Source organism: Lepidochelys kempii, chromosome 10, assembly GCF_965140285.1.
Source record: "Lepidochelys kempii isolate rLepKem1 chromosome 10, rLepKem1.hap1, whole genome shotgun sequence".
NCBI classification, from domain to species: Eukaryota; Metazoa; Chordata; order Testudines; family Cheloniidae; genus Lepidochelys; species Lepidochelys kempii.
In genome coordinates this window covers 80907567-80932701 of record NC_136389.1, presented here as the reverse complement: position 1 = coordinate 80932701, position 25135 = coordinate 80907567, and the positions used below count along the sequence as shown (strand labels likewise).

At 38.9% G+C, this 25135-nt stretch overlaps 1 protein-coding gene across 9 annotated transcripts in view; it reads right to left on the bottom strand.

The window, feature by feature from the left end:
* MAP2K5 (mitogen-activated protein kinase kinase 5) overlaps positions 1 to 25135 on the bottom strand; it is a 212653-nt gene that overhangs the window by 141472 nt on the left and 46046 nt on the right. For all 9 annotated transcript variants that reach the window (XM_073304431.2, XM_073304437.2, XM_073304432.2 and 6 more), the window contains 2 exons: positions 23290 to 23338; positions 17860 to 17924 (listed from right to left, as the gene is read on the bottom strand). In XM_073304431.2, coding sequence (XP_073160532.1) covers positions 17860 to 17924; positions 23290 to 23338 — 114 coding nt within the window. The remainder of the gene's footprint in view (positions 1 to 17859; positions 17925 to 23289; positions 23339 to 25135) is intronic.

The following is a 25135-nucleotide window of genomic DNA, read 5'->3' as shown; positions in this document are numbered from 1 at the left end:
AACAACAGACTGGACTTCTACATAGAGTGCTTCCGCCGACGTGCACGGGCTGAAATTGTGGAAAAGCAGCATCACTTGCCCCATAACCTCAGCCGTGCAGAACACAATGCCATCCACAGCCTCAGAAACAACTCTGACATCATAATCAAAAAGGCTGACAAAGGAGGTGCTGTTGTCATCATGAATAGATCGGAATATGAACAAGAGGCTGCTCGGCAGCTCTCCAACACCACTTTCTACAAGCCATTACCCTCTGATCCCACTGAGAGTTACCAAAAGAAACTACAGCATTTGCTCAAGAAACTCCCTGAAAAAGCACAAGATCAAATCTGCACAGACACACCCCTGGAACCCGGACCTGGGATATTCTATCTACTACCCAAGATCCATAAACCTGGAAATCCTGGGCGCCCCATCATCTCAGGCATTGGCACCCTGACAGCAGGATTGTCTGGCTATGTAGACTCCCTCCTCAGGCCCTACACTATCAGCACTCCCAGCTACCTTCAAGACATCACTGACTTCCTGAGGAAACTTCAATCCATCGGTGATCTTCCTGATAACACCATCCTGGCCACTATGGATGTAGAAGCCCTCTACACCAACATTTCACACAAAATGGACTACAAGCCGTCAAGAACACTATCCCCGATAATGTCACGGCTAACCTGGTGGCTGAACTTTGTGACTTTGTCCTTACCCATAACTATGTTACATTTGGGGACAATGTATACCTTCAGATCAGCGGCACTGCTATGGGTACCCACATGGCCCCACAGTATGCCAACATTTTTATGGCTGATTTAGAACAACGCTTCCTCAGCTCTCGTTCCCTAACGCCCCTACTCTACTTGCGCTATATTGATGACATCTTCATCATCTAGACCCACGGAAAAGAAGCCCTTGAGGAATTCCACCATGATTTCAACAATTTCCATCCCACCATCAACCTCAGCCTGGTCCAGTCCACACAAGAGATCCACTTCCTGGACACTATAGTGCTAATAAACGATGGTCACATAAACACCACCCTATACCGGAAACCTACTGACCGCTATTCCTACCTACATGCCTCCAGCTTTCTCCCTGACCACACCACACGATCCATTGTCTACAGCCAAGCTCTGCGATACAACCGCATTTGCTCCAACCCCTCAGACAGAGACAAACACCTACAAGATCTCTATCAAGCATTCTTACAACTACAATACCCACCTGCAGAAGTGAAGAAACAGATTGATAGAGCCAGAAGAGTTCCCAGAAATCACCTACTACAGGACAGGCCTAACAAAGAAAATAACAGAACGCCACTAGCTGTCACCTTCAGCCCCCAACTAAAACCCTCCAACGCATTATTAAGGATCTACAACCTATCCTGAAGGATGACCCAACACTCTCACAAATCTTGGGAGACAGGTCAGTCCATGCCTTCAGACCCCCCCAACCTGAAGCAAATACTCACCAGCAACCACATACCACACAACAGAACCACTAACCCAGGAACCTATCCTCGCAACAAAGCCCGTTACCAACTGTGCCCACATATCTATTCAGGGGACACCATCATAGGGCCTAATCACATCAGCCACACTATCAGAGGCTCATTCACCTGCACATCCACCAATGTGATATATGCCATCAAGTGCCAGCAATGCCCCTCTGCCATGTACATTGGTCAAACTGGACAGTCTCTAGGTAAAAGAATAAATGGACACAAATCAGATGTCAAGAATTATAACATTCATAAACCAGTTGGAGAACTCTTCAATCTCTCTCGTCAAGCGATTACAGACATGAAAGTTGCTATATTACAACAAAAAAAACTTCAAATCGAGAAACTGTTGAATTGGAATTAATTTGCAAATTGGATACAATTAACTTAGGCTTGAATAGAGACTGGGAGTGGCTAAGTCATTATGCAAGGTAGCCTATTTCCCCTTGTTTTTTCCTCCCCCCCCCCCAGACGTTCTTGTTAAACTTGGATTTGTGCTGGAAATGGCCCACCTTGAGTATCATACACATTGTAAGGAGAGTGGTCACTTTAGATAAGCTATTACCAGCAGGAGAGTGGGTTTGTGTGTGTGTGGGGGGGGGGGTGAGAAAACCTGGATTTGTGCTGGAAATGGCCCAACTTGATTATCATACACATTGTAAGGAGAGTGATCACTTTAGATAAGCTATTACCAGCAGGAGAGTGGGGTGGGGGGAGGTATTTTTTCATGCTTTGTGTGTATAAAAAGATCTTCTACACTTTCCACAGTATGCATCCGATGAAGTGAGCTGTAGCTCACGAAAGCTTATGCTCAAATAAATTGGTTAGTCTCCAAGGTGCTACAAGTCCTCCTTTTCTTTTAGCTAAGGAGGTATTTCAGAGACAGTTTTGTTAAAGTAGTACAACTGGTCAATTTTTGTTCTAGCTGAGGAATATTTTAGGTGAAACATGTTAATGAGATAAATACACAGTTCAGATATTCACATTTGGGGACCAACCCTGTAAGATGCTGCAGTCCTTTCAAATTCATTGAAGTCAATGCTCTAGATTTTCATTAACTGAAGTGGACTCTTGCAGTTAACATATGGCACTAATGTCTTCAGAGGGTGAGCTGAAAGGTAATGGGTTTGAAAAGTATGCCCAAGCCACAGAATACCATATAAAAGACCACAGAAGAATTCACACTAAAGCAATGACTGATACTGCTTAGAAGTTGAAAACACTACGTAAAGAACACGATTATTTTAATGGCATCTAAGAGTGCATTTCTAATGCAGACAGAGGACACGATCCATGCTCCCAGGAGCTTGCTACAAACTAATATTTGACATGACGCAACTAGGTGAAGGGGATAATGCCACAATAGGGAAGGGCAGGAGAAGCAGCAGCGTCGATGAGATTAATCCATTACTCAACGAAATGTCGAGTTTAAAAATAACCCAAAACTTTTATTTGATTAAATCAAATGGCTGGAATAAATAAGTAGACGACTTATCAGTAGGGTTCTTATAAGCCTCACAGAAGAAATGAGTCTTCAGGAGGGATGCAGAAGAGACAGTAGTAGCTTTGCAGCCCAGCTCAGAAAGGACATTTTATGAATAAGAGGTGGCATGATAGGATAGCAATGTTAGTGGGAGAAGCGGACAAATAGATCAACGAAGCTGGCACAAACATATGATGAAGAAGAGTTATGCAGGACCTTCACCCCTGCCCTGGTGTACTGTACTAGAAACCATGGGAGAATTCAAAACAAAGTGACGTGTGGGATTGCCTAGCAACTGAAAATCTAGATGAAAGAAATGGCTGACATTTCCGTTTTGGGACACTCTATTGGTGAAAAAGTGTGCGATTCAGAGAGGATCGCTGAAAGCAACAATACACTATGTAAGCACAGGAAAGACCAACTCCTGCAGATTTTGGAACATATCCACTGCAGAAAGGAAATTTAAATCTTGGTTCACATTTCCATCAGCATTCATTATTTTAAGCCCTCTACTTCTATTACAGTGAACAGCTTCTAAGCAAGATTGGAACAGTTGTGTCAAATATTTTATTAACCTTGGCTCTTAACCATGTCCCTAGACACTGAAAGCCCTGAAGGGCCCAATGCAAGCCAAGTCCTTCAGCATAACTTTGTCTCCTCTACTTCAAAAATCAAAAGCTCACCCAGGGAGCCTTACTAAGGCAGTATGCCCAAGTCTGTGGGGAGAGGCTAGTTATTCTGGGTAAAGAAGGAAAGATGGTCAAACAATGTCCTCCAGCTAACATCAGAGACATTCTGATCAACTTTGGAGGGTGGTGTGTGTATCCTTTCTCCCCCAGAAGCAAAAATATAATGTGGACATTGAGGGGATTTTGGGGGAAGAATTCCAGATGATGCCTCACAAAATCAAAATAAAACTAAAGAGCAATTTTGTACAGGAAAGAATACAAGGAAATAAAGAGCTGAGATTCAACAGTAACATATGAATTTATATTACATATGAAAAACTTTTTTTTCCCCGTCTCTGTCTTCTGCTGCCTGCTTAGTTATGCCTGAAGGACTCTAAACCACAGAAAAATAAAGGGAGAAACTAATGATGGTTTAGGCTGACTCTTATTCATAAAATAATCTAGAGTTTATCAGATCTTTTCTGATAAAGATACAAAAATTCCATACATTTAATGGAGACATCAAATTTCTGCAGCACTTCACACCTCAAAAGTTTAAAAAGCTATTTAACAGACCAAAAAGAACAAGACACAAACTTAAAAATAAATATGTCTCAAAAGTGAAATGAAATGTTTTTTTGTTTGGTTGTCTTGGGTGTTTTTAAGCTTGCCATGCCCTAAGATAATAGTTCTTTGTTCCTCTTGCAAAAGTTAGGGGTTTGTTAATACCTAAAAGTAGAGCTAAGCAATGTTTTTCTTACAGTGTTTTAAGGGTTTGTGATATCATTTATTTTAGGAAAAGCAAAGAACTCTGAACTTGGTTCCTGGCACATGAGAAAGAGAGGAAACAATTTTCAGTTTGTTTATGATTTAGGGATGTGCACATTAGAAGCACATAGATTAGATATATTAAGTTTCTTAAAACTTTTAGCATATATGTAACTAAAAACCATAATTGTTCACCTTTAATCTAGTATAATCAAATTATTTAAAAAACTTAACACTTATCTGCAACTTAAATATTACCTCACTCACAGAACTGAAGATTTATTACTGTTATATCCACAGTGTTAGGGATGGGGCAACTAATGCACACAAGGTTAAATGACTTGCGCAGTATCACAGAAGGACTCAGTATCTGAGCCAGGATTCGAATTCAGGAATTCCTGCTTCCCATTCCTGAATTCTGTCCAGCAAACTACTTTTCTATTTTTCCCCATCAATAATGCAAACTAAGCAATAAGGTATTCACTGTATAAGACTGAACCAATTCAAGGACAAGCCATGGCCTGCCTATTATACTAATGAGTCATTCCCTACCCCTTGCTATACACATAACTGACGTCTGCAAAACTGACAGAATGATGTAATGCTACAGTGTAAATTCATTAATGACGTGGCCACTAAGCACTAGGTAAATGGTGCTCTCCGCTTGCACAGGCTCCTGAAAGAATCTCCTGGGTAATCACATGTATACAATCAGTCGTCTTAGCGTATGTGCAGTGTGCCTCAGGTGGCTCATGACCCGGATTCACCACCAAATTTGGTCTGCTGGTTGGATCATTAGCTTCCCTGACCCGGGCCGGGTACTGACAAGGGGTGCGACATGAACGATGATCCTTCTAATAGCTGACAAGACAACACAGTTCCTGTGAACAAAACATGGTACTTCCTTTAGGAACCCTGGCAAGTGAGGACTGTTGGTTTAAGTATTTCTTGCCACATAATATACGTCAGGGATGCCTACGAAAACAGTAGACGCAATTATTCTTTTAAATTACTTGTAGAATCCTACCAGTTCCTAGTTTTTTCCCCAAATGAATAGACTTTATAAGAACATAAGAATGGCCTTACTGGGTAAGACCAAAGGTCCATCTAGCCCAGGATCCTGGCTTTTGACAGTGGCCAGTCGAATGAACAGAATAGGTAATCATCAAGTGATCCAACCCCTGTCGCCCATTCCCAGCTTCTGGCAAACAGAGGCTAGGGACACCATTCCTGCCCATCCTGGCTAATAGCCATTGATGGACCGATCCTCCATGAATTTATCTAGTTCTTTTTTGAACCCTGTTATGGTCTTGGCCTTCACAACATCCTCTGGCAAGGAGTTCCACAGGTTGACTGTGCGTTGTGTGAAGAAATACTTCCTTTTGTTTGTTTTAAACCTGATGCCTATTAATTTCATTTGGTGACCCCCAGTTCTTGCGTTTACTCCTTCTCATAACAACACTTCCTTATCTACTTTCTCTACACCAGTCATGATTTTATAGTCCTCAATCATATCTCCCCTTAGCCATCTCTTTTCCAAGCTGAAAAGGCCCAGTCTTATTAATCTCTCCTCATACGGAAGCCGTTCCAAACCCCTAATAATTTTTGTTGCCCTTTTCTGAACCTTTTCCAATTCCAATATTTCTTTTTCGAGATGGGGCAACCACATATGCACACAGTATTCAAGATGTGGGTGTACCATGGATTTATATAGAGGCAACATGATACTTTCTGTCCTATTTTCTATCCCTTTCTTAATTATTCCCAGTATTCTGTTAGCTTTTTTGACTAGCGCTGCATATTGAGTGGATGTTTTCAGAGAACTATCCACAATGACTCCAAGATCTTTCTTGAGTGGTAACAGATAATTTAGACCCCGTCATTTTATATGTATAGTTAGGATTATGCTTTCCAATGTGCATTACTTTGCATTTACCAACATTAAAGTTCATCTGCCATTTTGTTGCCCAGTCTCCCAGTTTTGAGAGATCCTTTTGTGGTTCTTTGCAGTCTGCCCGGGTCTTAACTATCTTTAATCATTTTGTATCATCTGCAAATTTTGCCACCTCACTGTTTACCTCTTTTTCCACATCATTTATGAGTATGTTGAATAGGACTTGTCCCAGAACAGACCCCTGGGGGACACCACTATTTACCTCTCTCCATTCTGAAAACTGACCATTTATACCTACCCTTTGTTTCCTGTCTTTTTAACCTTGAATTCAGGCATGCTACTGGTACTGCAGCCAGTAACAAAAGTACAGCGTCCAATTTCATATGGGAAATCCTTTCTGCTAGGACACAGTAAATCTACTTCCTTAATAAAAGCAAATATAGCTATAACAATTCCAAAACCACGTAAGTATTCTTTTTCTTGAAAAAGTATTTACTGTGACAAAACCCAGATGGAAATTGTGATTTTTTTCATTGGCAAGTATTAGAATGGTTAACTAAATGATACTATATTTTCTCCTTAAAACTGGAATGGGTCCTCCAACATTGCAGTGTTCTTGTTTCATAGGTTCCACTGACTATGCCAAAAATAAGTTTTCTAAGGGAAAAAGAGTTTGGGAGTGCGGGAAATTGTTCCTCCAAGATTTTAAGCTTGACTAGAGAGACAGGATATATAAAAATCTTTGATTCACTAGGTTCTCCTTTCCAAATCAACAAGAGACAGATTCTGTCCTTAGATGTGCACGTCTCTCCCAATGTAGTCACATGCATTTGCTCGTAAAATAGAATATAATGCAAACATTTTTTTCTTATCCTGATGTTCAGGACATCTGAAAAGTAAACTTTCCAGGTCATCTCCTATGTGTGCACACATCTGTCTTTCTCCTGCCCTCCCTCCACCTCACCATTTGTCCCCTGGATACTTGTTCAAGAGAAAGGCATTTTTCCACTCAACAAAGGCTATACACACTGTTCAGCCTTACCCAGATCTGTATCAGCCCACCTAAGGAACAGCGCTGATGGGCTCCAAAGAGAAAACAGTGTGAACCTCCTTGACAAAGAATCACAACACAGGCTTTCAGAAGGACAGGAATGGTGAAGACCTTCAAAACTCAGGTATTTAAGACCCAATGGAAGACCCATGCCTACAGGAGCATCTGGTTTCTTATTCTGAATGTAAATGTTTACACACTAAGCAGCAGTTCATTTGGTAGCACGCATCATCAGCAAACAGTTCTTCATACACAAGAACTGTGAAGAGAGTCAAACAGATTGAATGTTTTCTTATCCTATGAGAAATAACCTAGAGCAAAACAATTCTGTCACAGTATTGTGTAAGATGAATAAAATAAGTGTTGCACATTGTAGAATGACATGTCGGTCACCAGCTGCAAACTACATGCGGCAAATCACCCACAGATTTGGTTTACTGCTTTTGTGCGTGTGCGGATTTACCACTGTGTTTCATGCTAATGGTCAGACTTTAGGAGTTTTAACGATAGCATTGTCACCTTCTAAAATGACCATCTAAAAAATAGATTCAAATTGTTTCTACGAAATAAACACTTTGACAGTTGTTGCTGCCTTCTGTAATAGACAAACACATTAGCCTGGCTCTCTGGCTGTTAAAACAGGAAATACAAAGTGAACAGCAGTTGTAAAAAGAAGCTTTTATGGGGACTCTGCTAGTTCAAAAAGCAATCTATGCCAATCTTCCTTCTGTCTAAAATCCTATTACAAATGCTTGAATAGTGATTGCAAAATGATTTGTTGTTAAACTACAGAACCAAAAAAATGCTTGTATCTAAAATCTAAACTCTTCAAAAGAGTAAAACAAACACCAGAAACAGTACCAAGTGAATGTACAATACTTGAGTTCACATATGGAGAAGGAGGGTGAGGGCCAGTGTACATGCATATGAGATTAAGTGGATCCCCACCTCATTTATCCAAGCAACATCTGTACAGCTGTCATTTCCATTTATTACCACTTTCCTTAATCCTCCTTTCCCCCTCCCCACACACACATCCAAAGACCAAAAGTCTGGAAGTCATCCTTTACACAAATTGCTTTCCCTTCCTCACCTCTCTTGTCCATTCCTATCACCACAGCCACAAAAGGATCTTGATCCTGCAAAGAGATCTGCATGGACAAAGAGACTGATCCATAAATTCCCTTTGTGGGGTTGATCCCTTAAGTCCTCACCTTGACATGGCCTCTGGTCAAATACATGTTCATGCCCTAATCACAGAGTGAGAACTATTTAAGGAGCATAGTAGTTTTGTACAATAATTCCTAGACCTAGAAAAGATAACCATAAGGCAAACAAACAAAATTATTCTCGCATTCCCTACAGCAGCTGGAATTGGTGATTCCATTTAATCTCTGCTCAATTTCACACAAAATTTAGATTAAAAATTTAATTCAGACTAGTTTTACATTGATTTTTTTAAAAAAGCTTCTTGTAAGTACATTTGAGATGATCCCGGCTATTCTCCCCACTTGCCAGCTTTAGGCCCTTGTGAAATCTTTGCTTTTGTATCTTGCTTTCTCAAAAGCTGTATCCGCAAAAAATCTGAGTGCCAATGTTTAAAGGTCCATAATATCAAAATGTTTCTGGAATGTAGCCAGAAGATAGTTTTATATCAAGTTCAAATATCACTGGTTAATCTTAATATTCCAGAATAACCACTGAACACTCTCCCCTCAGGAACTTCAGGGGAAAGAAATGGAAAGCCAGCATCCTGCTATTAACGACATTACTGTTGACTTTTCTGTTCCACTCACTGTTCTTTACAGAAAATTCGAAGTGAGAATAAGGTCACAGGTTAAAACACAATGCCAGTAAATTCTCACAATATATGGTTCTAACACAACTTACATCAAGTGGACATTCTACTGTGCACATATCAGATTGCACACGTTTTATAAACAAAAGAATTATAAAAAGTAATCTCAACTAAAGGACAGCCCCTATATATCACTTTGGCATCACTCATAGCCTTGGCTCAAGAAAGTCCCACAACTGATCTAGTAAGCAGACTGTTACTTCTAACCACTAGAATGCTGCTCCCTTTAAGGCAACGGAAGCTGCTGAGAAAACTTACATTGCGTTTACACAACGCCTAATAAAAGCAACTTAAGTTTCTATTCGCTTAATCTTCTAGAGGATGGGTATACAATGTAAACAAAACAACTTTAATTTAAGAAACATCCCATTTCTAATTAAAGGGCCAGAGGCAGCTGGTTGGATAACTTTTAATCAGTTTCAATAACCTATTGATTGGTATACTGAAGCTTAAAAAAATTAAAAGTAGAAGACGATTGGGGAATTGTCCCATCTCAGAACAATAGTAGAGCCCTCTGTAAATAACTCCTCTTTTAACCATCAGCTAAATGAACATTTCAATACCACAGTACAAAGTCTTCTGCAAAATTACTTTAACTAACAAGCAGAAATTTATCAGCTTCAGCCAAAATCAATGCTGAAATCAATTTGAACACTGGTTGTGTCTAAAGGGGCTCATTGGCAATTTAGGGAAATTACACCATGTAAATGCCTGTGCTTTAATTGAACAGTTTCATCAACTAGGCTGTGATTGCTGTCCGTTCATTTATTTACTTTCACTGCAACTACCATTCTGCAAAGGAATGTTTTTTGTCAGACTTGAAGGAGGCACTTTATCTTCATTTTATGCACTTTTGTGCATAACAGATTTTATGAGGCAGGCAAGCAATGCTAGGGTCAAACAAACAAAGGAACAGCAATCGCTGGTCAGTCTTGTTTAAACTGTAAGGATAAGAAGAATAACATTGTGTGGGGCATTTGTAATTTACTTCATCTGTTATTGTTACAATGGTTTTTAGCATTACTAAAAATAGGGTGTAAAATAGCCACAAGAAATGTAAAAATAAAGCAGAATGGGTAAGGATAGAAAGGAAGCATGTTTAGTGGCTAGAATACAAGATTAAGGGATCTGGTTTCTAGGCCTACCAATGCCATAGGCTTGCTGTAGGACATTGAACAAACCATTTAATCACTCTGTGCCTAAATTTTCCATACTGTGAATTTCTGACTATATTTCCCTTCCTCACAGCGTTATTCTGTGAGGATTAATTCATGAACATTTGTAAAGTGCTTTGAGATCCTCAGATGGAGATTGCTACAGAAAGGCAATTTATAATGGCTTTATTCAGACAGACAGACAAACAGCAATAGATAGAAGTAGAATGAAACGGACAATGATGGTGAAAAAACCTCATGACAAACAATGGGGAGAGGTGGAATCACTACTCAGACTTAGGGAGTCTGGCCAACACCATCATTTAAGTTGGAAGAGGATACTGGAAGAAGTTACTGGTTCTGAAGAACACATCTGCACTCTAGACTCCCTTCACAACGATACATTCATCACTGTCTTTGATCAAAGAAATACTTTGAGATAAGCAAGAAAACAGCAAAACCCTGCAGAGCCCAAATTGCATAAAGAAACAGCAAACATCTCAAATATTCTTGTGACGGGTTCCTCCTGGAACTGGGGTACCACTAAGCCCACCTGACTTGCCAGCCTGGACTCCTTTTACACTATACTGCGATGACAGGCCCTCAAGCCCCCTCCAGCACACACATAGGTAGGGACACATCCAGCTGCAGCTACACACAGATGCTGATATCAGCTCTGAATGGGAAGGCTCAGCTAAGGCACCTCACAGTTCCTAAGGCATGCACTCCCTTTTGGAGTGCAAACTCAAAATTATACCATCTTGCGCTGCACAGGGAACTGTACAGCGTAAGCTCCTGAAATTCGCCCCCTCCCTCAATGTAGAGGAAGATATGCAACAGCTTTCTGCCCCCAGTTATGATTTCTACACACTGGTTTTAGACAAAAGTAAGTTTACTAACTACAACAGATAGATTTTAAGTGATTATAAGGGCTAGCAAACAGATCAAAGCAGATTACCTACCAAATAAACAAAAACGTAATCTAAGCTTAATATACTAAAGAGATTGGATATGAGTAGCAAATTCTCACCCTAATTGTTGTTTTAGGCAGTTTGCAGAAATTCTTGAGGGCAAGCTACACTTGCTTGCAGCTTAAAACCCCAGGCATTTCTTTCACAGGCTAGAAATCCCTCTAGCCTGGGTTCAGCCCATCTCCCCTAGTCCAGTCTTTGTTCCTCTGGTGTTTCCAGCAATGTTCTTGGGCGGGAAGTCAGTGAAGAACCACGATGATGTCACTTCCTGCCTTAAATAGCTTTTGAATATGGTGGGAACCCTTTGTCTCCCCTCTTGGTTGCCATGCCTAGTCAGTGGAAAAACACTGGTATTCCAAGATGGGAGTCCAGTACCAGATGACTTGATCACATGCCCCTGTAGGGACACAGCAGCCATGACTCTGAGGTTGTTTGTAGCATCCTCAGAAAGGCTCCCCGGTGGGAGATTAACATCTTCTAAGATCTCTTGTTTTCCCTAATGGCCCTTCCCAGCCAGCCATCTAGACTGATTGCATTCTGCCTAGTGGGTGTTCCCTAGGTGTAAACACATTTGTAGTAGATGCATAGACAATATTCCTAACTTCAGATACCAAAATGATACATACATACAAATAGGAGAATCAAATTCAGTAAATCAGAACCTTTTCAATGATACCTTACACGACCTCTCTTGCATAAAATACATCATAGTTATACCATAATCATATCATAACATTACTATGAAGAATATGGGGCGTAATGCCACAATTCTGTCACCACTCTGGCTTCTGGAGGTTGGATAACCTCCGTCTCCTTTACCCTAGAAGTGAGCTTCCCCTCTCACCCTACAGAGGATTACACTCAAATAGCACAGTTTGTATATGCTGCTTTCAGAAGGGAAATACTTGATCAAGACGACAACCTTCCAGATGTTTTGCCATGCGTTGTGTGTAATGTGACAAAGACCTATCCCAAGGGTGGTTGTGATACAAAATATACAAATGGACATATACTCAAGTTAGCACACAACTCAAGTGAATAGCAAAATTGCTCAAGTGAATTGCTGATGCAAACTGAAAATACACACTGTCCACAAATAAATATTAAACCTCCACATTTATATTCATTTTCTGCAGCCACACCAGTTTTCTGGCCTGCGGATCAACCACCTCTCTCCAGACCCTCCACATAATTATGCAAACAATAATGAAATTGTCTGATTTAACAAAATTTTGAGTGATATGATGACCAATACATTTTACTCACAGATTTTAGATAACTTTACTGTACAATTTATTATGGTTTACCAATCTAGAAGAAACTCGTAGATTCATACACCATACACAAAACATATTTTTAATACTCCAAACATTTTAAAACACTATACTGACTGTAACCTAAGGGAATTCTAATTTTATTTGAACATTTGACATTTCTTTACCTGCATTTAAAAAGCTGAAATGAAAAAATATGAAATTAAAAATATGCTGTATGATTTTGTTTCAGCATCTAGTAGGAGAACTGTGAAACTTGAGAAGTGCCATGCAGGTGAAAAATATTACAAAACAATTATTTGCCAGTGGCAAATACCATTTCTATATAATATTTACATTATAAATACATACTTATACAGTATTTTGGTTCTCAATAATTTAGTGCAGCTATTGCTCAGACTCCGCAGCAGAGTTTACACATAACATTGTGAATCAAAATGTTAACATAATATTTCACTAAAGTAAGGAAGCAGTCTTACAAAAACATGGCCTCTCAGAGCTCTGGAACCTATGATAGAGGTAAAAAACGTAGCAGAAAGACACACACTTTAAATGCCTTTTGGACTTTCCAGTGAATTATTTTTCAAAAAAGCAATTTAAGTAAATACCCTAGATGCAGTAGTATACAAATATTTTCTTCTGCTGTGCAGCAGCCAAGAGCCTGTACTCTCCATCATATCAACTTTTATAAAATAACTGAGGAAAAATTAGAAAGACTGTTATAAAACTGGAAAGTTAATAAATCCACCACCACAACTATATCAGACCCAATTCTGCACCCTCAACTCTCACTGAAATCAATGGCAGCTGAGGGTACAAAAGACCTCACAGAACTGGGCCTAAAATTAGTGAATACAAAGAGCAAATCCAAGTGGCTTAATGATGAAAACAGACTAGAATGGTGGAAGGATTATTATTTATTTTGAACTTCCAAATAACTTTTCAACAAGCTTTATTCAAAGTAAGGAGCGTACTCCCAACAAAGTACCGGAGCTACATACTATATGCATTCAAAAAAAGCAAGAACACTTAATTGTGTTTGCAGTGATTGAACTCTGTAGCTGCTTATCATTCCTTAATTAAGAAAATAGTGCATCAAAAAGCAGTAGAAAATAATTTTAAAAGGAAGTCAAGCAATTATAAAATCCCTTTTCTTTAAAGAGAAGAAAAAACATTCAGATTCAGCAAGTTCTTACTAGAAATATTGCTATAAAGTATTGATTTTTGCCAGACTCAATTGACTGAAAAGTTGTTTGTATAGCAATATTGGCCAAGCCAATACACTGGAACAATTTTGCTACACACAGTAACCAAGTGCATTTCTGAAGTATAATTATACTATCATAAAAATAAAGCCAAGCTACCCCTTCTCCAAGCAGTAAAATAGTGGAGGCTATAAAAAACCTAAATAAATGAACTATATATATTTTCTAATGAAACACAGTGTCTTCCAAAGAGAACGAAAACACCTCCTCTCTCTTCCCTTAAGCCAAGGTTAGCATGAAAAGTGATCAATACTTCAATCTCAATAAACTACTTCAATAATAGTTAATTCACGTGGAAACAGAAGCTGAAAATTTCTGCTCAGCAACCTGCGACATGCTATCTTGTTTGCTGAATGCTGATAATATATCATTGCCATAATGGATACGACTTAGTATGAAGTTATAGAAAGACAAAAATTAAACAAGGAAAAGATACCTACACATACCCGCTCATTCTTTACATTCAAATCAATACCATGTATGCTACCTTCTGAAACAAACCTATCGTATGGAATGCTGGTAGACTGAGAGAGTCAAACATTTGTAATTAATTTTATCTGACAAATGCTCATTGATTTACTGGAATCAAATACATGTGAGTTGCTATCCATTACTGGAGTGCAATCCAGCCACCTGTACATATTACATTTTGCAATTTCTTATTGGCTCATACAACATGTATGCTTCTTTGGCAAGGAAGAACCAATTCCCACTACAGAAAGGCAAATGCTCTAATACAAGAAAGTTTTACTGATTTTATATGGAACACATCACAGGACCATAATCAAACACCCCAAAATATATATCCAAACATCAATATTCATTTCTACCAATTTTCATGACTTCGAAATTCTATCGAAATTTTTAGTTTTGAAAAACGTAGGCCAGCTTTACAACAAACTGTATAAAGACACAAAGTTAACTCTGCTGACTTCTTATAACAGCAGTCGCTAGTAACTCCCCCAGAATGAAAGAGTAAGTGGGGACATCTAGGAGCAAACACAGGGAGATCCTACAGAAATGGATATCTTAGCAACAGTTGGGCTTGGAGAGGAAATTTGGGCTGAGGTTTATGCTCTGTTATTATTTGGGTGTATGGTAAAACCAAACCTTAGGAATGGTAAGTCTGATCTCAAGACAGCATGGGTAGACTTTCTCTGGAGCAGGATGGAACATTGCCGGCTTATGAGAAAAAAATCAACTAGCTACTACAGTGGGCATTTTTTATATTTTAAAACACACAAACAAAAGACAATGAAAAAAGGAAAACAAAAAAAGAATGTTCTCCTAGGCTCAGAGGAGGTTTCAAATTTTTCCACCAAAAAAACATCATTCCTTGGAAAGCCAGTTTATATCAAATCAAGATATCCAAAAACCCTTACAAGACAGACACTGGCATCATCACAGCCCACCCAAGAACTATCATGCAGAGGAGCTGCCAGAAGTGCCACGCCTCCCCTTTCATGCCATTTTTGCTTTATCTGTCCATTCGTGACCTAGAAGAATAGAGAACATCAAAGGCATGCCAGGCAGAACTGACGCTGCCTAGTGTTTTATCCAAGTTTCCTATATGGATTCTATGGAACATGTGTTGTACATGTGGCAATATTATACAAATATCTGACATGTATATAAAAGCTTCCACCCCCAGGGATGTCACAGTACTTTATAAACTACATACACACATTGTGCCTAAAATGCAGCCATCCCTTAGGAGCAGGGCAGCAGCTAAGTACACCATTAGGTCCTGATGCAAAGCCCATTAGTATCAACTTCAGTGGGCTACGGATCAAGCTTTAGTTATGCTAACACCTCATAGCAGTTCCCGCTCCCACCCCACCTCTTTCACCCTCTCTTCTTTCTACTTTGCCATCACTGCTTTCCGTTCTCCACACTTTATTTAGCCTCTCTCCTTCCCCACTGATGCCAGCCATGTTTCTTCCATCACTATCTTCTGCCTTCTCTTAGAGGGGCAGTAGTAGGATTTCAGTCTCTTTAATCAACTCCATAACACACTTTGTCAGGTGATGCACAAACAGCGTGGGTGTGAAGGCCACAGCACAACCAAGGTATATGTATAACATACATACAAGGCGTCTGTGTGTGACAAGCGCACCCCATGTTCTATGTTAAGGATGCAGAAGCAAGAGACACAGACACGTCTGTATTTCTGAAACAGTGTTAAGCAAATATGGTGAGATCAGCAGGCCTACATACTTTTTGTGAATACAGACTAACACGGCTGTTACTCTGATACTTGGTTAACAAGGCCATGTGCCAAAGTGTCCTTTTGCAATTATGTACTGTGCAACAATCCTGCCAATTTGTACTAGACAATCATGCTGAGGCTCCAATCAGATCTTAGAGAATGACGACAATGGTAAATCTTTTATCCTGCACAAGGCTAAGAATAGTGCCTGCTGACAATATCCCCTTGCTTGCGCCTTATTAGATCCACTTCCTCCAAGAAGGTGATCTAATATTGGGAAACAATGAGAAATGTGGTTTTAATGAGTGGAACTTGGATACTAAGATTTTCCTTTTTAAAATGGTCCTCCATGCCCTCCACAAGCAACAAAACATGAGTTCTCCTTCACTATGTCTGGTCCTGACCTTGAAGTTCCAATCTCCCCACACACCCTTCATCCATTCTCTCTCTAAGAACAATCCTCGCTCCAGAACGGTTTGTGCTCTCATCCTCCAGTTGAGAAAGAAGAAAAGCAACTCTCTCCAAAGAAGCAGCAGCCATAGATTGATCTGTAAAGTGCATCAATCCACGATCTCTCCCCAATATAAAGAGAAAAAGCATATCACTACTACAAAACATATGTTTGAAATCTACGGGTCTAGAGAATAAGTAATATCCAGAAGACAAATAAGAGAACATGATAGAAGGTCTTTGTACCGCCTTCCATGCACTAGGTTGACTTGATTTTGGAAATCTGTTAAGATTCATAACAAATCTGGATTTTCTCTGATAATGACTCCAAAACGCATTTTTATTAAAATTCATGTTAGGAGACAGAAAGCAGGAGCTTAGCAAAGTTGGCGGCCAATTAAAAAATAAAATAAATGTGATGTGGTTTTAAAAACTTTTTTTAAAAACGTTAATATCAAAGTTAAAATGTGTAAGGCATAAACAAGATCAAAATGGGATGCCATGTTTCTGTATATGGTAAATAGCTCTCTGGAGGAAACCTTTATTACTCCCTCAGGGCTTTCTTACAAAGTATGGATTTTTTAATTCCTAGCGGAATATTTTTCATACACCACTGCAGACTATTAAGTACCAGATATTACATTATGTAGTTTAAACTTTGCACTACGTATGAGAAAGACTTTCCCGTTGAGAAAACTATTTCTTTGCTATTATAATCTTTACAATATTAAAATTAAAACTGGCTTCAGGGTATAAGCATCACTACCAAAATTTGGGGGAGTTTATAACTTAACATATTCATCAGTCTGTGTATGGAGCTTCTTACAGGAGAGGGAAGTGGATACAACAGAAATGGGGGAGGGTTACTAATTTTGTAGTGCTGCAGAAAAGCAGAGCAATGGTATCATAACAGCTTTGCATCCAATTGGTGTCACTGCAAGCAATGAACTAGCAACGGGTATGGTAAGCAAGCAAGAACAACAGTATTAAAAAGAGGGAAGGAAAAATGCATTATGCTTCAGGCCAGTTAAACTTGCACTTGTGGACCATTAACTTGTCACCCAGGAGTGATTCAACTCTAAATATGAAGAAGATAATAAAAACACACCAGTCCTCATAGCACCTAGAAACCAGTATTTCGAAAGATCTGGAAGGCAAATGTGAAAAAGAGAATGCCTAGAAAAGCCTAAATTACATATATTGTATTTTAAGGTCTTTTATCATATGTCAGCAAAGGCCATCCACCATCATACTGCACACCTGAGGGAGAAAGATTTGCTAAATTTTCTTTTCAAGAAATTTAAGCGAAATGCAACACTCACTTGTAGACTGTGCCTCCATTGCCATGACCGAGGACATCTCGATATTGTATGTCTTGTTCATTCATCTCCACAAGAAAGAAAGAAAAACAAGAAAGATGTCATGCTGTGGATGGAAATGTCAAGGAAAAGCAACTCTAGGCCATAAACAACAAGCAGTCTGGGTCATTTCAAGTTCAGCTGCAAGAACGAGAAGATCAATACAACATTTGCTGTCCAATTTATAAAAGACGATACCAAGGGACAAAGTGATGGAAAGTTTAATGACAATTTGTTTGCCTGGGTCATTTCATTAAAGTTTGATAAAAGGTGTCAAAATGGAATGATATAACATAGCTCAAGAGGGTCAGGTCACAGATACTGATAGGAAAGGGGTCTCCAGCACTGCACATAACCAAAGCCAAAGTTGTGAGGGGGAGGAAGCAAACCAGCCAACATTGTCATCTTAAATATGGCCAGAAAAGTTTACTTGGGTCCATTTACAGTTCAGTGTAGAATCAGCATAATTGATACTAATTGGATGATATGTCTGTATCGATAGAATTGCTACAGTTTATATACAAATGCTTAATTAAGGCCACAATCCTGCAACAAATAAAAATTTGGTTTTAATTGGTGCTGAGCACACACAATTTTCCTTGAGTTATACAATAAATTGCTACCTTGGATGCTTAGTGCTCCCAGAGACAAGTTTCCAGACAGGGTGGTGGGAAGTCAGAGCCTGTGAAGACCCCCGAAGCCACATGGAGCTTTAGGGTCTGCTCTCCCGACACCAGGAAATTTCGTGCGTTGTGAACATGGGAATTTTGGTTCTTTTATATTGTATAAAAGCTTAGTTCAGTTTTGTTTGTTGACTTACTGGATCAGATTGAAAACCAGGAACCCCACTTCTCCTATACAAAAGTGAATATTACACTGGACATCCTAAATAAGGCAATTTAGTATTCAAAAGCACCAAAGCCATTTTTGACAATAGTGTATGTCTATTTTAAAACAACTCTTTCAATTATGATAAATTTTGGTCCACAGTAATGTCTCCTAAACTAAGATAGGGATGCTAAATTGATGAACAGTAATAGAAAGTAATCAAGATTGGATAGTTTCAGATTTTAAATTATATTGTTAGCAATCTACCACAAAATCTTAAAAAAAGACTCATTTCTTGGATTATTTATATTCTGTTTGACACCAAATTATTAATTTTGTGCAAGTTGTTCCAGCTACTAAAAAACTTCCTGCTAATTTTATTAACCAATGGTGAGATTTTCAAAAACACCTGAGTAACTCAGAAGCACAAATCCCACCAAAAATCAAATGGGACTTGTGCTCTTACATTGTATAACAGGGTGTTTTGCTCTATGTGGGCTGGAGTGCCTGAGGCTAAGTCAACCTTGATTAAAGAATGGGCTGCACCTGAGAAGAATCAGGTGATTCCTGTGTAAAAGAAGCCAGGTTTAAGTAGGGATAAAGCTCAGCTGGGGAAAGAGCTGGAGGGAGGTTCTTATAAAGGTTGGAAGTTCAGAGCAGGAAGGGGCAGTGAAAGGGGAGAAGCCCAGGAAACTGCCACTATATCTGTAGTGACTGCAGGGAGCAAGAAGGCTCCTGCAGGAGGGGAGAAGGTCTCCAGGCTGGGAGGCCTGGCAGAGACCCTGATCAAACAGGAGGGAGGCTGAGGAATAGCCCCCGGGAGGGTAGAAGGTTCTGTTTTTGAGGTAAGACATTTTTGGGGGAATTTTTAATTTGGACAACTGTGACCCCATAAAGGGTGGACTAAAGACTGTGACCTAGCCAGAAGGCTGAGTCATTGACAGAGAAATCACCACAGTGCCAGAGTGACCATCAGTAGGGGGCACTAGCCTGGTGAGAGCTGTTATGCCATGCCTGGCCACAAGGGGGCACACAGTGGTGAGTGGACCTCAGTTACTTGTCGCTTCAGCGCTTTTGAAAATCCCACTCCAAAAGCCTTATTCTACACCATTGAAGATAGGAGCAGAGTTGGGCCTTAAGTGCTACATGCAATAAAAACCTCTAAAATGTCAACTTTCAGCAAGTTTCAACAGCAAAAAATTGAGTTTTTAATTGATTAAAAATAATCTGTTTTTGAATCACTAACAGTGAAGCTTTAAATATTTTGTTCTGCTCTTCAACCAACTCGCTTATCAAAGGAAATATTTATTCTCCTATATATTTCCAAGGTTGACGCTTGTGAGATCTGAGATAAACGGAAGTACATTGAAGCAGAAGTTACGTCCACATAAATTGTCTATTTGCAGTTAAGTCTGCACCACAAATCTTCAAGATATATAAAGATTAGTACCCAAAGGCCAATTAAGTATTAAAACTAAGGCTGAAAACTCTGATAATTATATTTCACCAAAAAATGCAACCCAAGAGGAAAAAATTGCAAGGAATTCTCCCCTCTTAAAATATTGCATCGGCACCTCACACAGGGTGAGATACTAGGCACAGGGTGAGATACTAGATACATCTTTAGACTCTATTGTAAACAACAGATCTGTGAGAAACACAGAAAACCTAGATAGCCATAACTAACTATATATTAGCTCTTCTGGGAGGTTTTTTTTCCCCGTGTAATTATGCAAGCGTATTTTGTAAGAAACAGCAAAGGGTTATTTTATACCAATGTTTTCCCTTTTCTTCTGCATTTGGCTAACTGGTAAAAAGTGAATAATCTTAGCCATATCTTTGCTGTGATGTTACACCACTTTCACTCTGCATGCCTTTCACTGTCACTCTGGTACCATTCCTTGACAGTTACGCACAAAGGATCAGCGCAGAACTGATGGTGAAATAGATATTGGGGTGGAGCAAATATACACCAGAAAACCTTACAGACATAAAGCTTGATTTATTGAAACAAATAAAGATGTCAAAAAATACCTAGTGAGTTATGTATTTTACTGGGAAAACTGAATCCTCAATCACAAAATGATAACATAAAAACAATGACTCCACAGCAAGGCCTGGAATATTAAACTTTCAAAGCCAAACTTGATTGGATGCCGATATTAACAGAATTAATGAAAAAGTGAAAACAGATTTCAATTATGGGTCAGCAAACAAAACACTCTTTGTTTATACCTGCTGTCTCTGAAAGACTCAGTGTCTATTCTCTTGTAAATCATTAAAAGCAAAATGCTCAATTAATCCTTATTTTATATGTAAAGCTCTGACAGAAGCAAAGTCCTATAGCTGTACCTTTGCTTTACAAATCGAAGTAGTAATGGTTTCAGAAAGCAGTCACACTCTGTGAGCAGACAATTGAAGAGATTTAGTAAATCCCACTTTATAGAGCGGAGACTAATCGGAAAACACAAGCCAGTCAAATGTTTCTTATGAACTGTTGACACTATATCAATGCTGAATCAATTGGTGGCATTTACTCTGAGTGACAGAAAAGAAATAAATATTTATATCACATAACCTATATCAATGAACCTAGGCAGAAAGCTATTTCTAACCTGCCAATATTTGATTATCTTGAAGAATCATGTCCCCTTCTTTTAATGATTAATATGAATTTCTTATTAAACCTAAGTGGAGGCTAGTGGAAAGGAATATCATCATTAATGCTTGAAAACATAAACCACACAAAAAACTATGTTAAACTAATGCTAAGTGTGACAAACTCCAAAATGAAAGGAAAGTCAAAGTTAAAACAAAAATCTGTCCCAGTTTATATAGTTGTGCCTAATTACTGAATAACAAAAGGTATGCAATATAATAGAGAGCATTTCCTCTTTGGAGATTTACAGTCTAGTCCCTTATCACAGCATGGCGAATTAAGGGTAGCATTAAAACACTAATTCTGAATTTATTTTCTTTGATGGGCATAAGTCAAATCTTTACTATCACTAATAGATTTTAGCTATTTTATTTCCTTACATAGGAGAATTTTTAAAATAGGTAACCTTTAACTTTTTAAAATCCAGCTGTGCAAAATGCCTTTATTTCTATTTCTTTCAACAAGTCAAAATGTCAGATTCAGGTTATTCACCCATTCATGATTATGTGATCTTATTCATGTTCACTTATTCCATTTTCTAAAAATTATTCCCAAATGGCTCTCTCTTATATTATGGATTAGTATTTGCCAAATTTCACTAAAAAGCTCAAAAGCATGTTTTTGGTACTCATATAATTTAAAGTTATCTGTTTGGCTATTTTATAAATATTTTAAAATTATAAACAGACCTTCCTGGCAAGAATCAATTTGTTCATATATGGCTTTGTATTAGGAATGCTGACAAGCTTAAAAATATATTCCAAGCTGTATTCAAAGGATTCAGTGCCAAATAAGCAAGGCTGCAGTGCTGATGCTGTTAGAATCACCTTTTAAAGAGGCACTCTCATTTATTAGATCACCGTGTTACAGGTGATACTGAAGGACAAGCATGAAGACCAGCCTTTATCTTCTTGACACGTTCAACTACAACTACTTGATTCATGAAATGCCAATGAGACTTGGAGAGGTCACTGTGTGAAGGCACTGAATACGGATCTGAGATAATTAAGATTTCAGCCTTCGAAACATGGAGGGGAAGTGAACAACAGTTAAGAAAATCAATAAGAGTCTTTTATTTGCGGTGACACAGATGTCTCAGTCAATACAGCCTAATAGGCAAGCTTGATGGCAATGGACAAGTGCCTGCCTCCAAGGCTATCAAAGGGGGTTCACTATGACAAACATTAAAACTTATTTATGTTGCTACTGAAGAATTCGGTATTCTTTTAGGTAGCTTAATTTAGCAGTGTATATTTAAAGTCATTATACAACTTTGGATCTATCTATTTGAATCAAAACTGGTGAGAAATGACTGCCCTAAAGGGTCCATTGGTCCATCAATTGAAAGTGTAAACTATTTAGGTCTGGATATCAGGATCTGAATGCCTGGAGCAGAAAAGAGTAGGTGATAAGGAAGTCTTCCACAACTTTACTCTGATAATGCAGCATATGATGCAGCTCCAAACAATATAAGAAGGAATTTTCTCTCTTGCCACTTGCAAAAGCCTGCTAAATATTTATGTGCCTACTGCCCTGAAAATACAAAGGTCATTCTAGCAACTGAGCAGCTGATTCAGTTACTCAAAGCTGATTAACTTTCTTCCCCTAAATTGTGGCTGCAGTGCAATGTGTGTGTGAGGTGCTTAAATTCATTCGGAGCTAAATCTGATTCTCACCTTTTGAGAAATGGGAAGCAAATTGCTATGGCAATCAAAGTAAATCAAGACACATAACTCATCCATATCATGAAGGTTTTCATGGTCTCTCCACCTCAGTTTTAAAAAGGGAACATTACAACTAAATGAGCAGTAAGCATCTCTCCACTTATACGTAGTATGCCAATCACAGTGGTAGATAGGCAGTAACAAGTCATACATGTACCCAAGTCTGAATTTTAATGCACCTACCTGGCCATTAGCTAATATTTTCTTCAGTTCTGCAGAAGACTTCTTTAAGCTGAAAAATACAAAACAATTGTTTTCCATGACTACAGTTTCAGTCTATGAAATTGAGTTGAAACCGTATCCCCCAACAAAACAGCACCTTTGCTTATGGTTAGGCATGCTGAATATGTTTTACTTTATGCAACACAGACCGAGCCTGATATTTCTCAAACAGCATAAGCCAAAAGTCCAGAAAGAATGAAAATTCAAGATTATCAAGATTTATTTCACTTTTACAAAGCAGTTTAGATAACGACAGACATTTGACCATCCTACTCTTCAAAATACAGCCTAACATTTGTCAATAAAACAAAGCTACCCTCGCCAGCAAATGTTTTATAAAAAAGTACCAAAAAACACAAGGTTTTACTTCAGTTTTCCTTGGCTGCATGGCTCAGTTCAAAACCCAGTAAGGTCTCATCTCTTGATACCTTAAAATGTACACAGTATGAATTATATCTCTGTTTACCAATACATTAAGCTATAAAGGCAGATTCAGTAATTTATAAATGTAGGCCTGTGTTACTCAACCACAATGTGTTACAATGAGATGGTTAATATACTTTATAAAAACAACAAGGAGTCTGGTGGCACCTTAAAGACTAACAGATTTATTTGGGCACAAGCTTTCGTGGGTAAAACACCACTTCTTCAGATGCAATATACTTTATGTATGAGGAACTGACCTCCTCAGCAGAGATCACTGGGCCAAACTGACCACTGGCATAAGCTGGCACAACTGCACTGATGTCAAAGGAGCTGAAACAGCTTAAACCATTGATGAATTCAGCCCATAATGTTTACTGTAGACTGCTGTATTTTTATAAATCCTGCTCATTTTAAAGTCCATCTTCAACAGAGTACAGCAGATAAGATGACTTGTTCTGAGCAGAAACAGACTCAGGGCTTGTCTACACTGGCAATTTACAGCACTGCAACCTTCTGGCTCCAGGGTGTGAAAAAACATCCACCTGAGTGGAGCAAGTTTCAGCGCTGTAAAGTGCCAGTGTAGACAGTGCACCTCTACGCCCCTCGTGGAGGTGGCTTTAGCATTGCCAGTGTAGACTAGCCCTCAGACTTGAAAGGTACATCTTCATTTTTTAAGGTGTTGGGATTCCAAAACTGGATCTGTATTTCACAGCCAGCCCCTTCGTTATAATAGATCAAGCACCACAACTAGACATCTCTGAACTTGTGCAGCCCCAGAATTTAGGGAGGTTCAGATAAATTTACAAGAAAAATATGGTCCAAACCCAAATGTCTTCTAATGAAAAAAGCCACTGTATACCCACTGAAGACAACAGGGTTGCATGGAGGGCAAAATTTAATCATTTGACTAGGGGAAAAAATGTATAAATTAAAAGCAAAACACTTAAGAGGAAGGATAGTCTTCGGGTTAGGGCAAGACTTAAGGTTAGACTGGGACTCAGGAGATTAGGTTTCAATTCCTGGCTCTGACACGAACTTCTTTTGGGCAAATCACTAAATTTCTCGGTGTCTCACTTCCTCATTTGCAAAATGGGGAAAACATCCTTCCTGTGTCTGTTTTATTTATTGAGACTGTAAGCTCTTCAGGACAGGGACTGTCTTCTTATGTGTATGAACAATGGGGCCCCAACATTGGTTGGAGTCTCTTGGCACCACTGTAATATAAATAAAGTACTACCAAAACTCCAGAAAGCCTGAGGAAGTCACAATTCATTTTTATCCTTCCTCTTGATTTCATCACCAATCTAGCATGGGAAGTGCCCTGAAAGTGGTTATGATAAATTCGTTGGAGAAATCTTTGTTGTATTTCACCATAAAATAT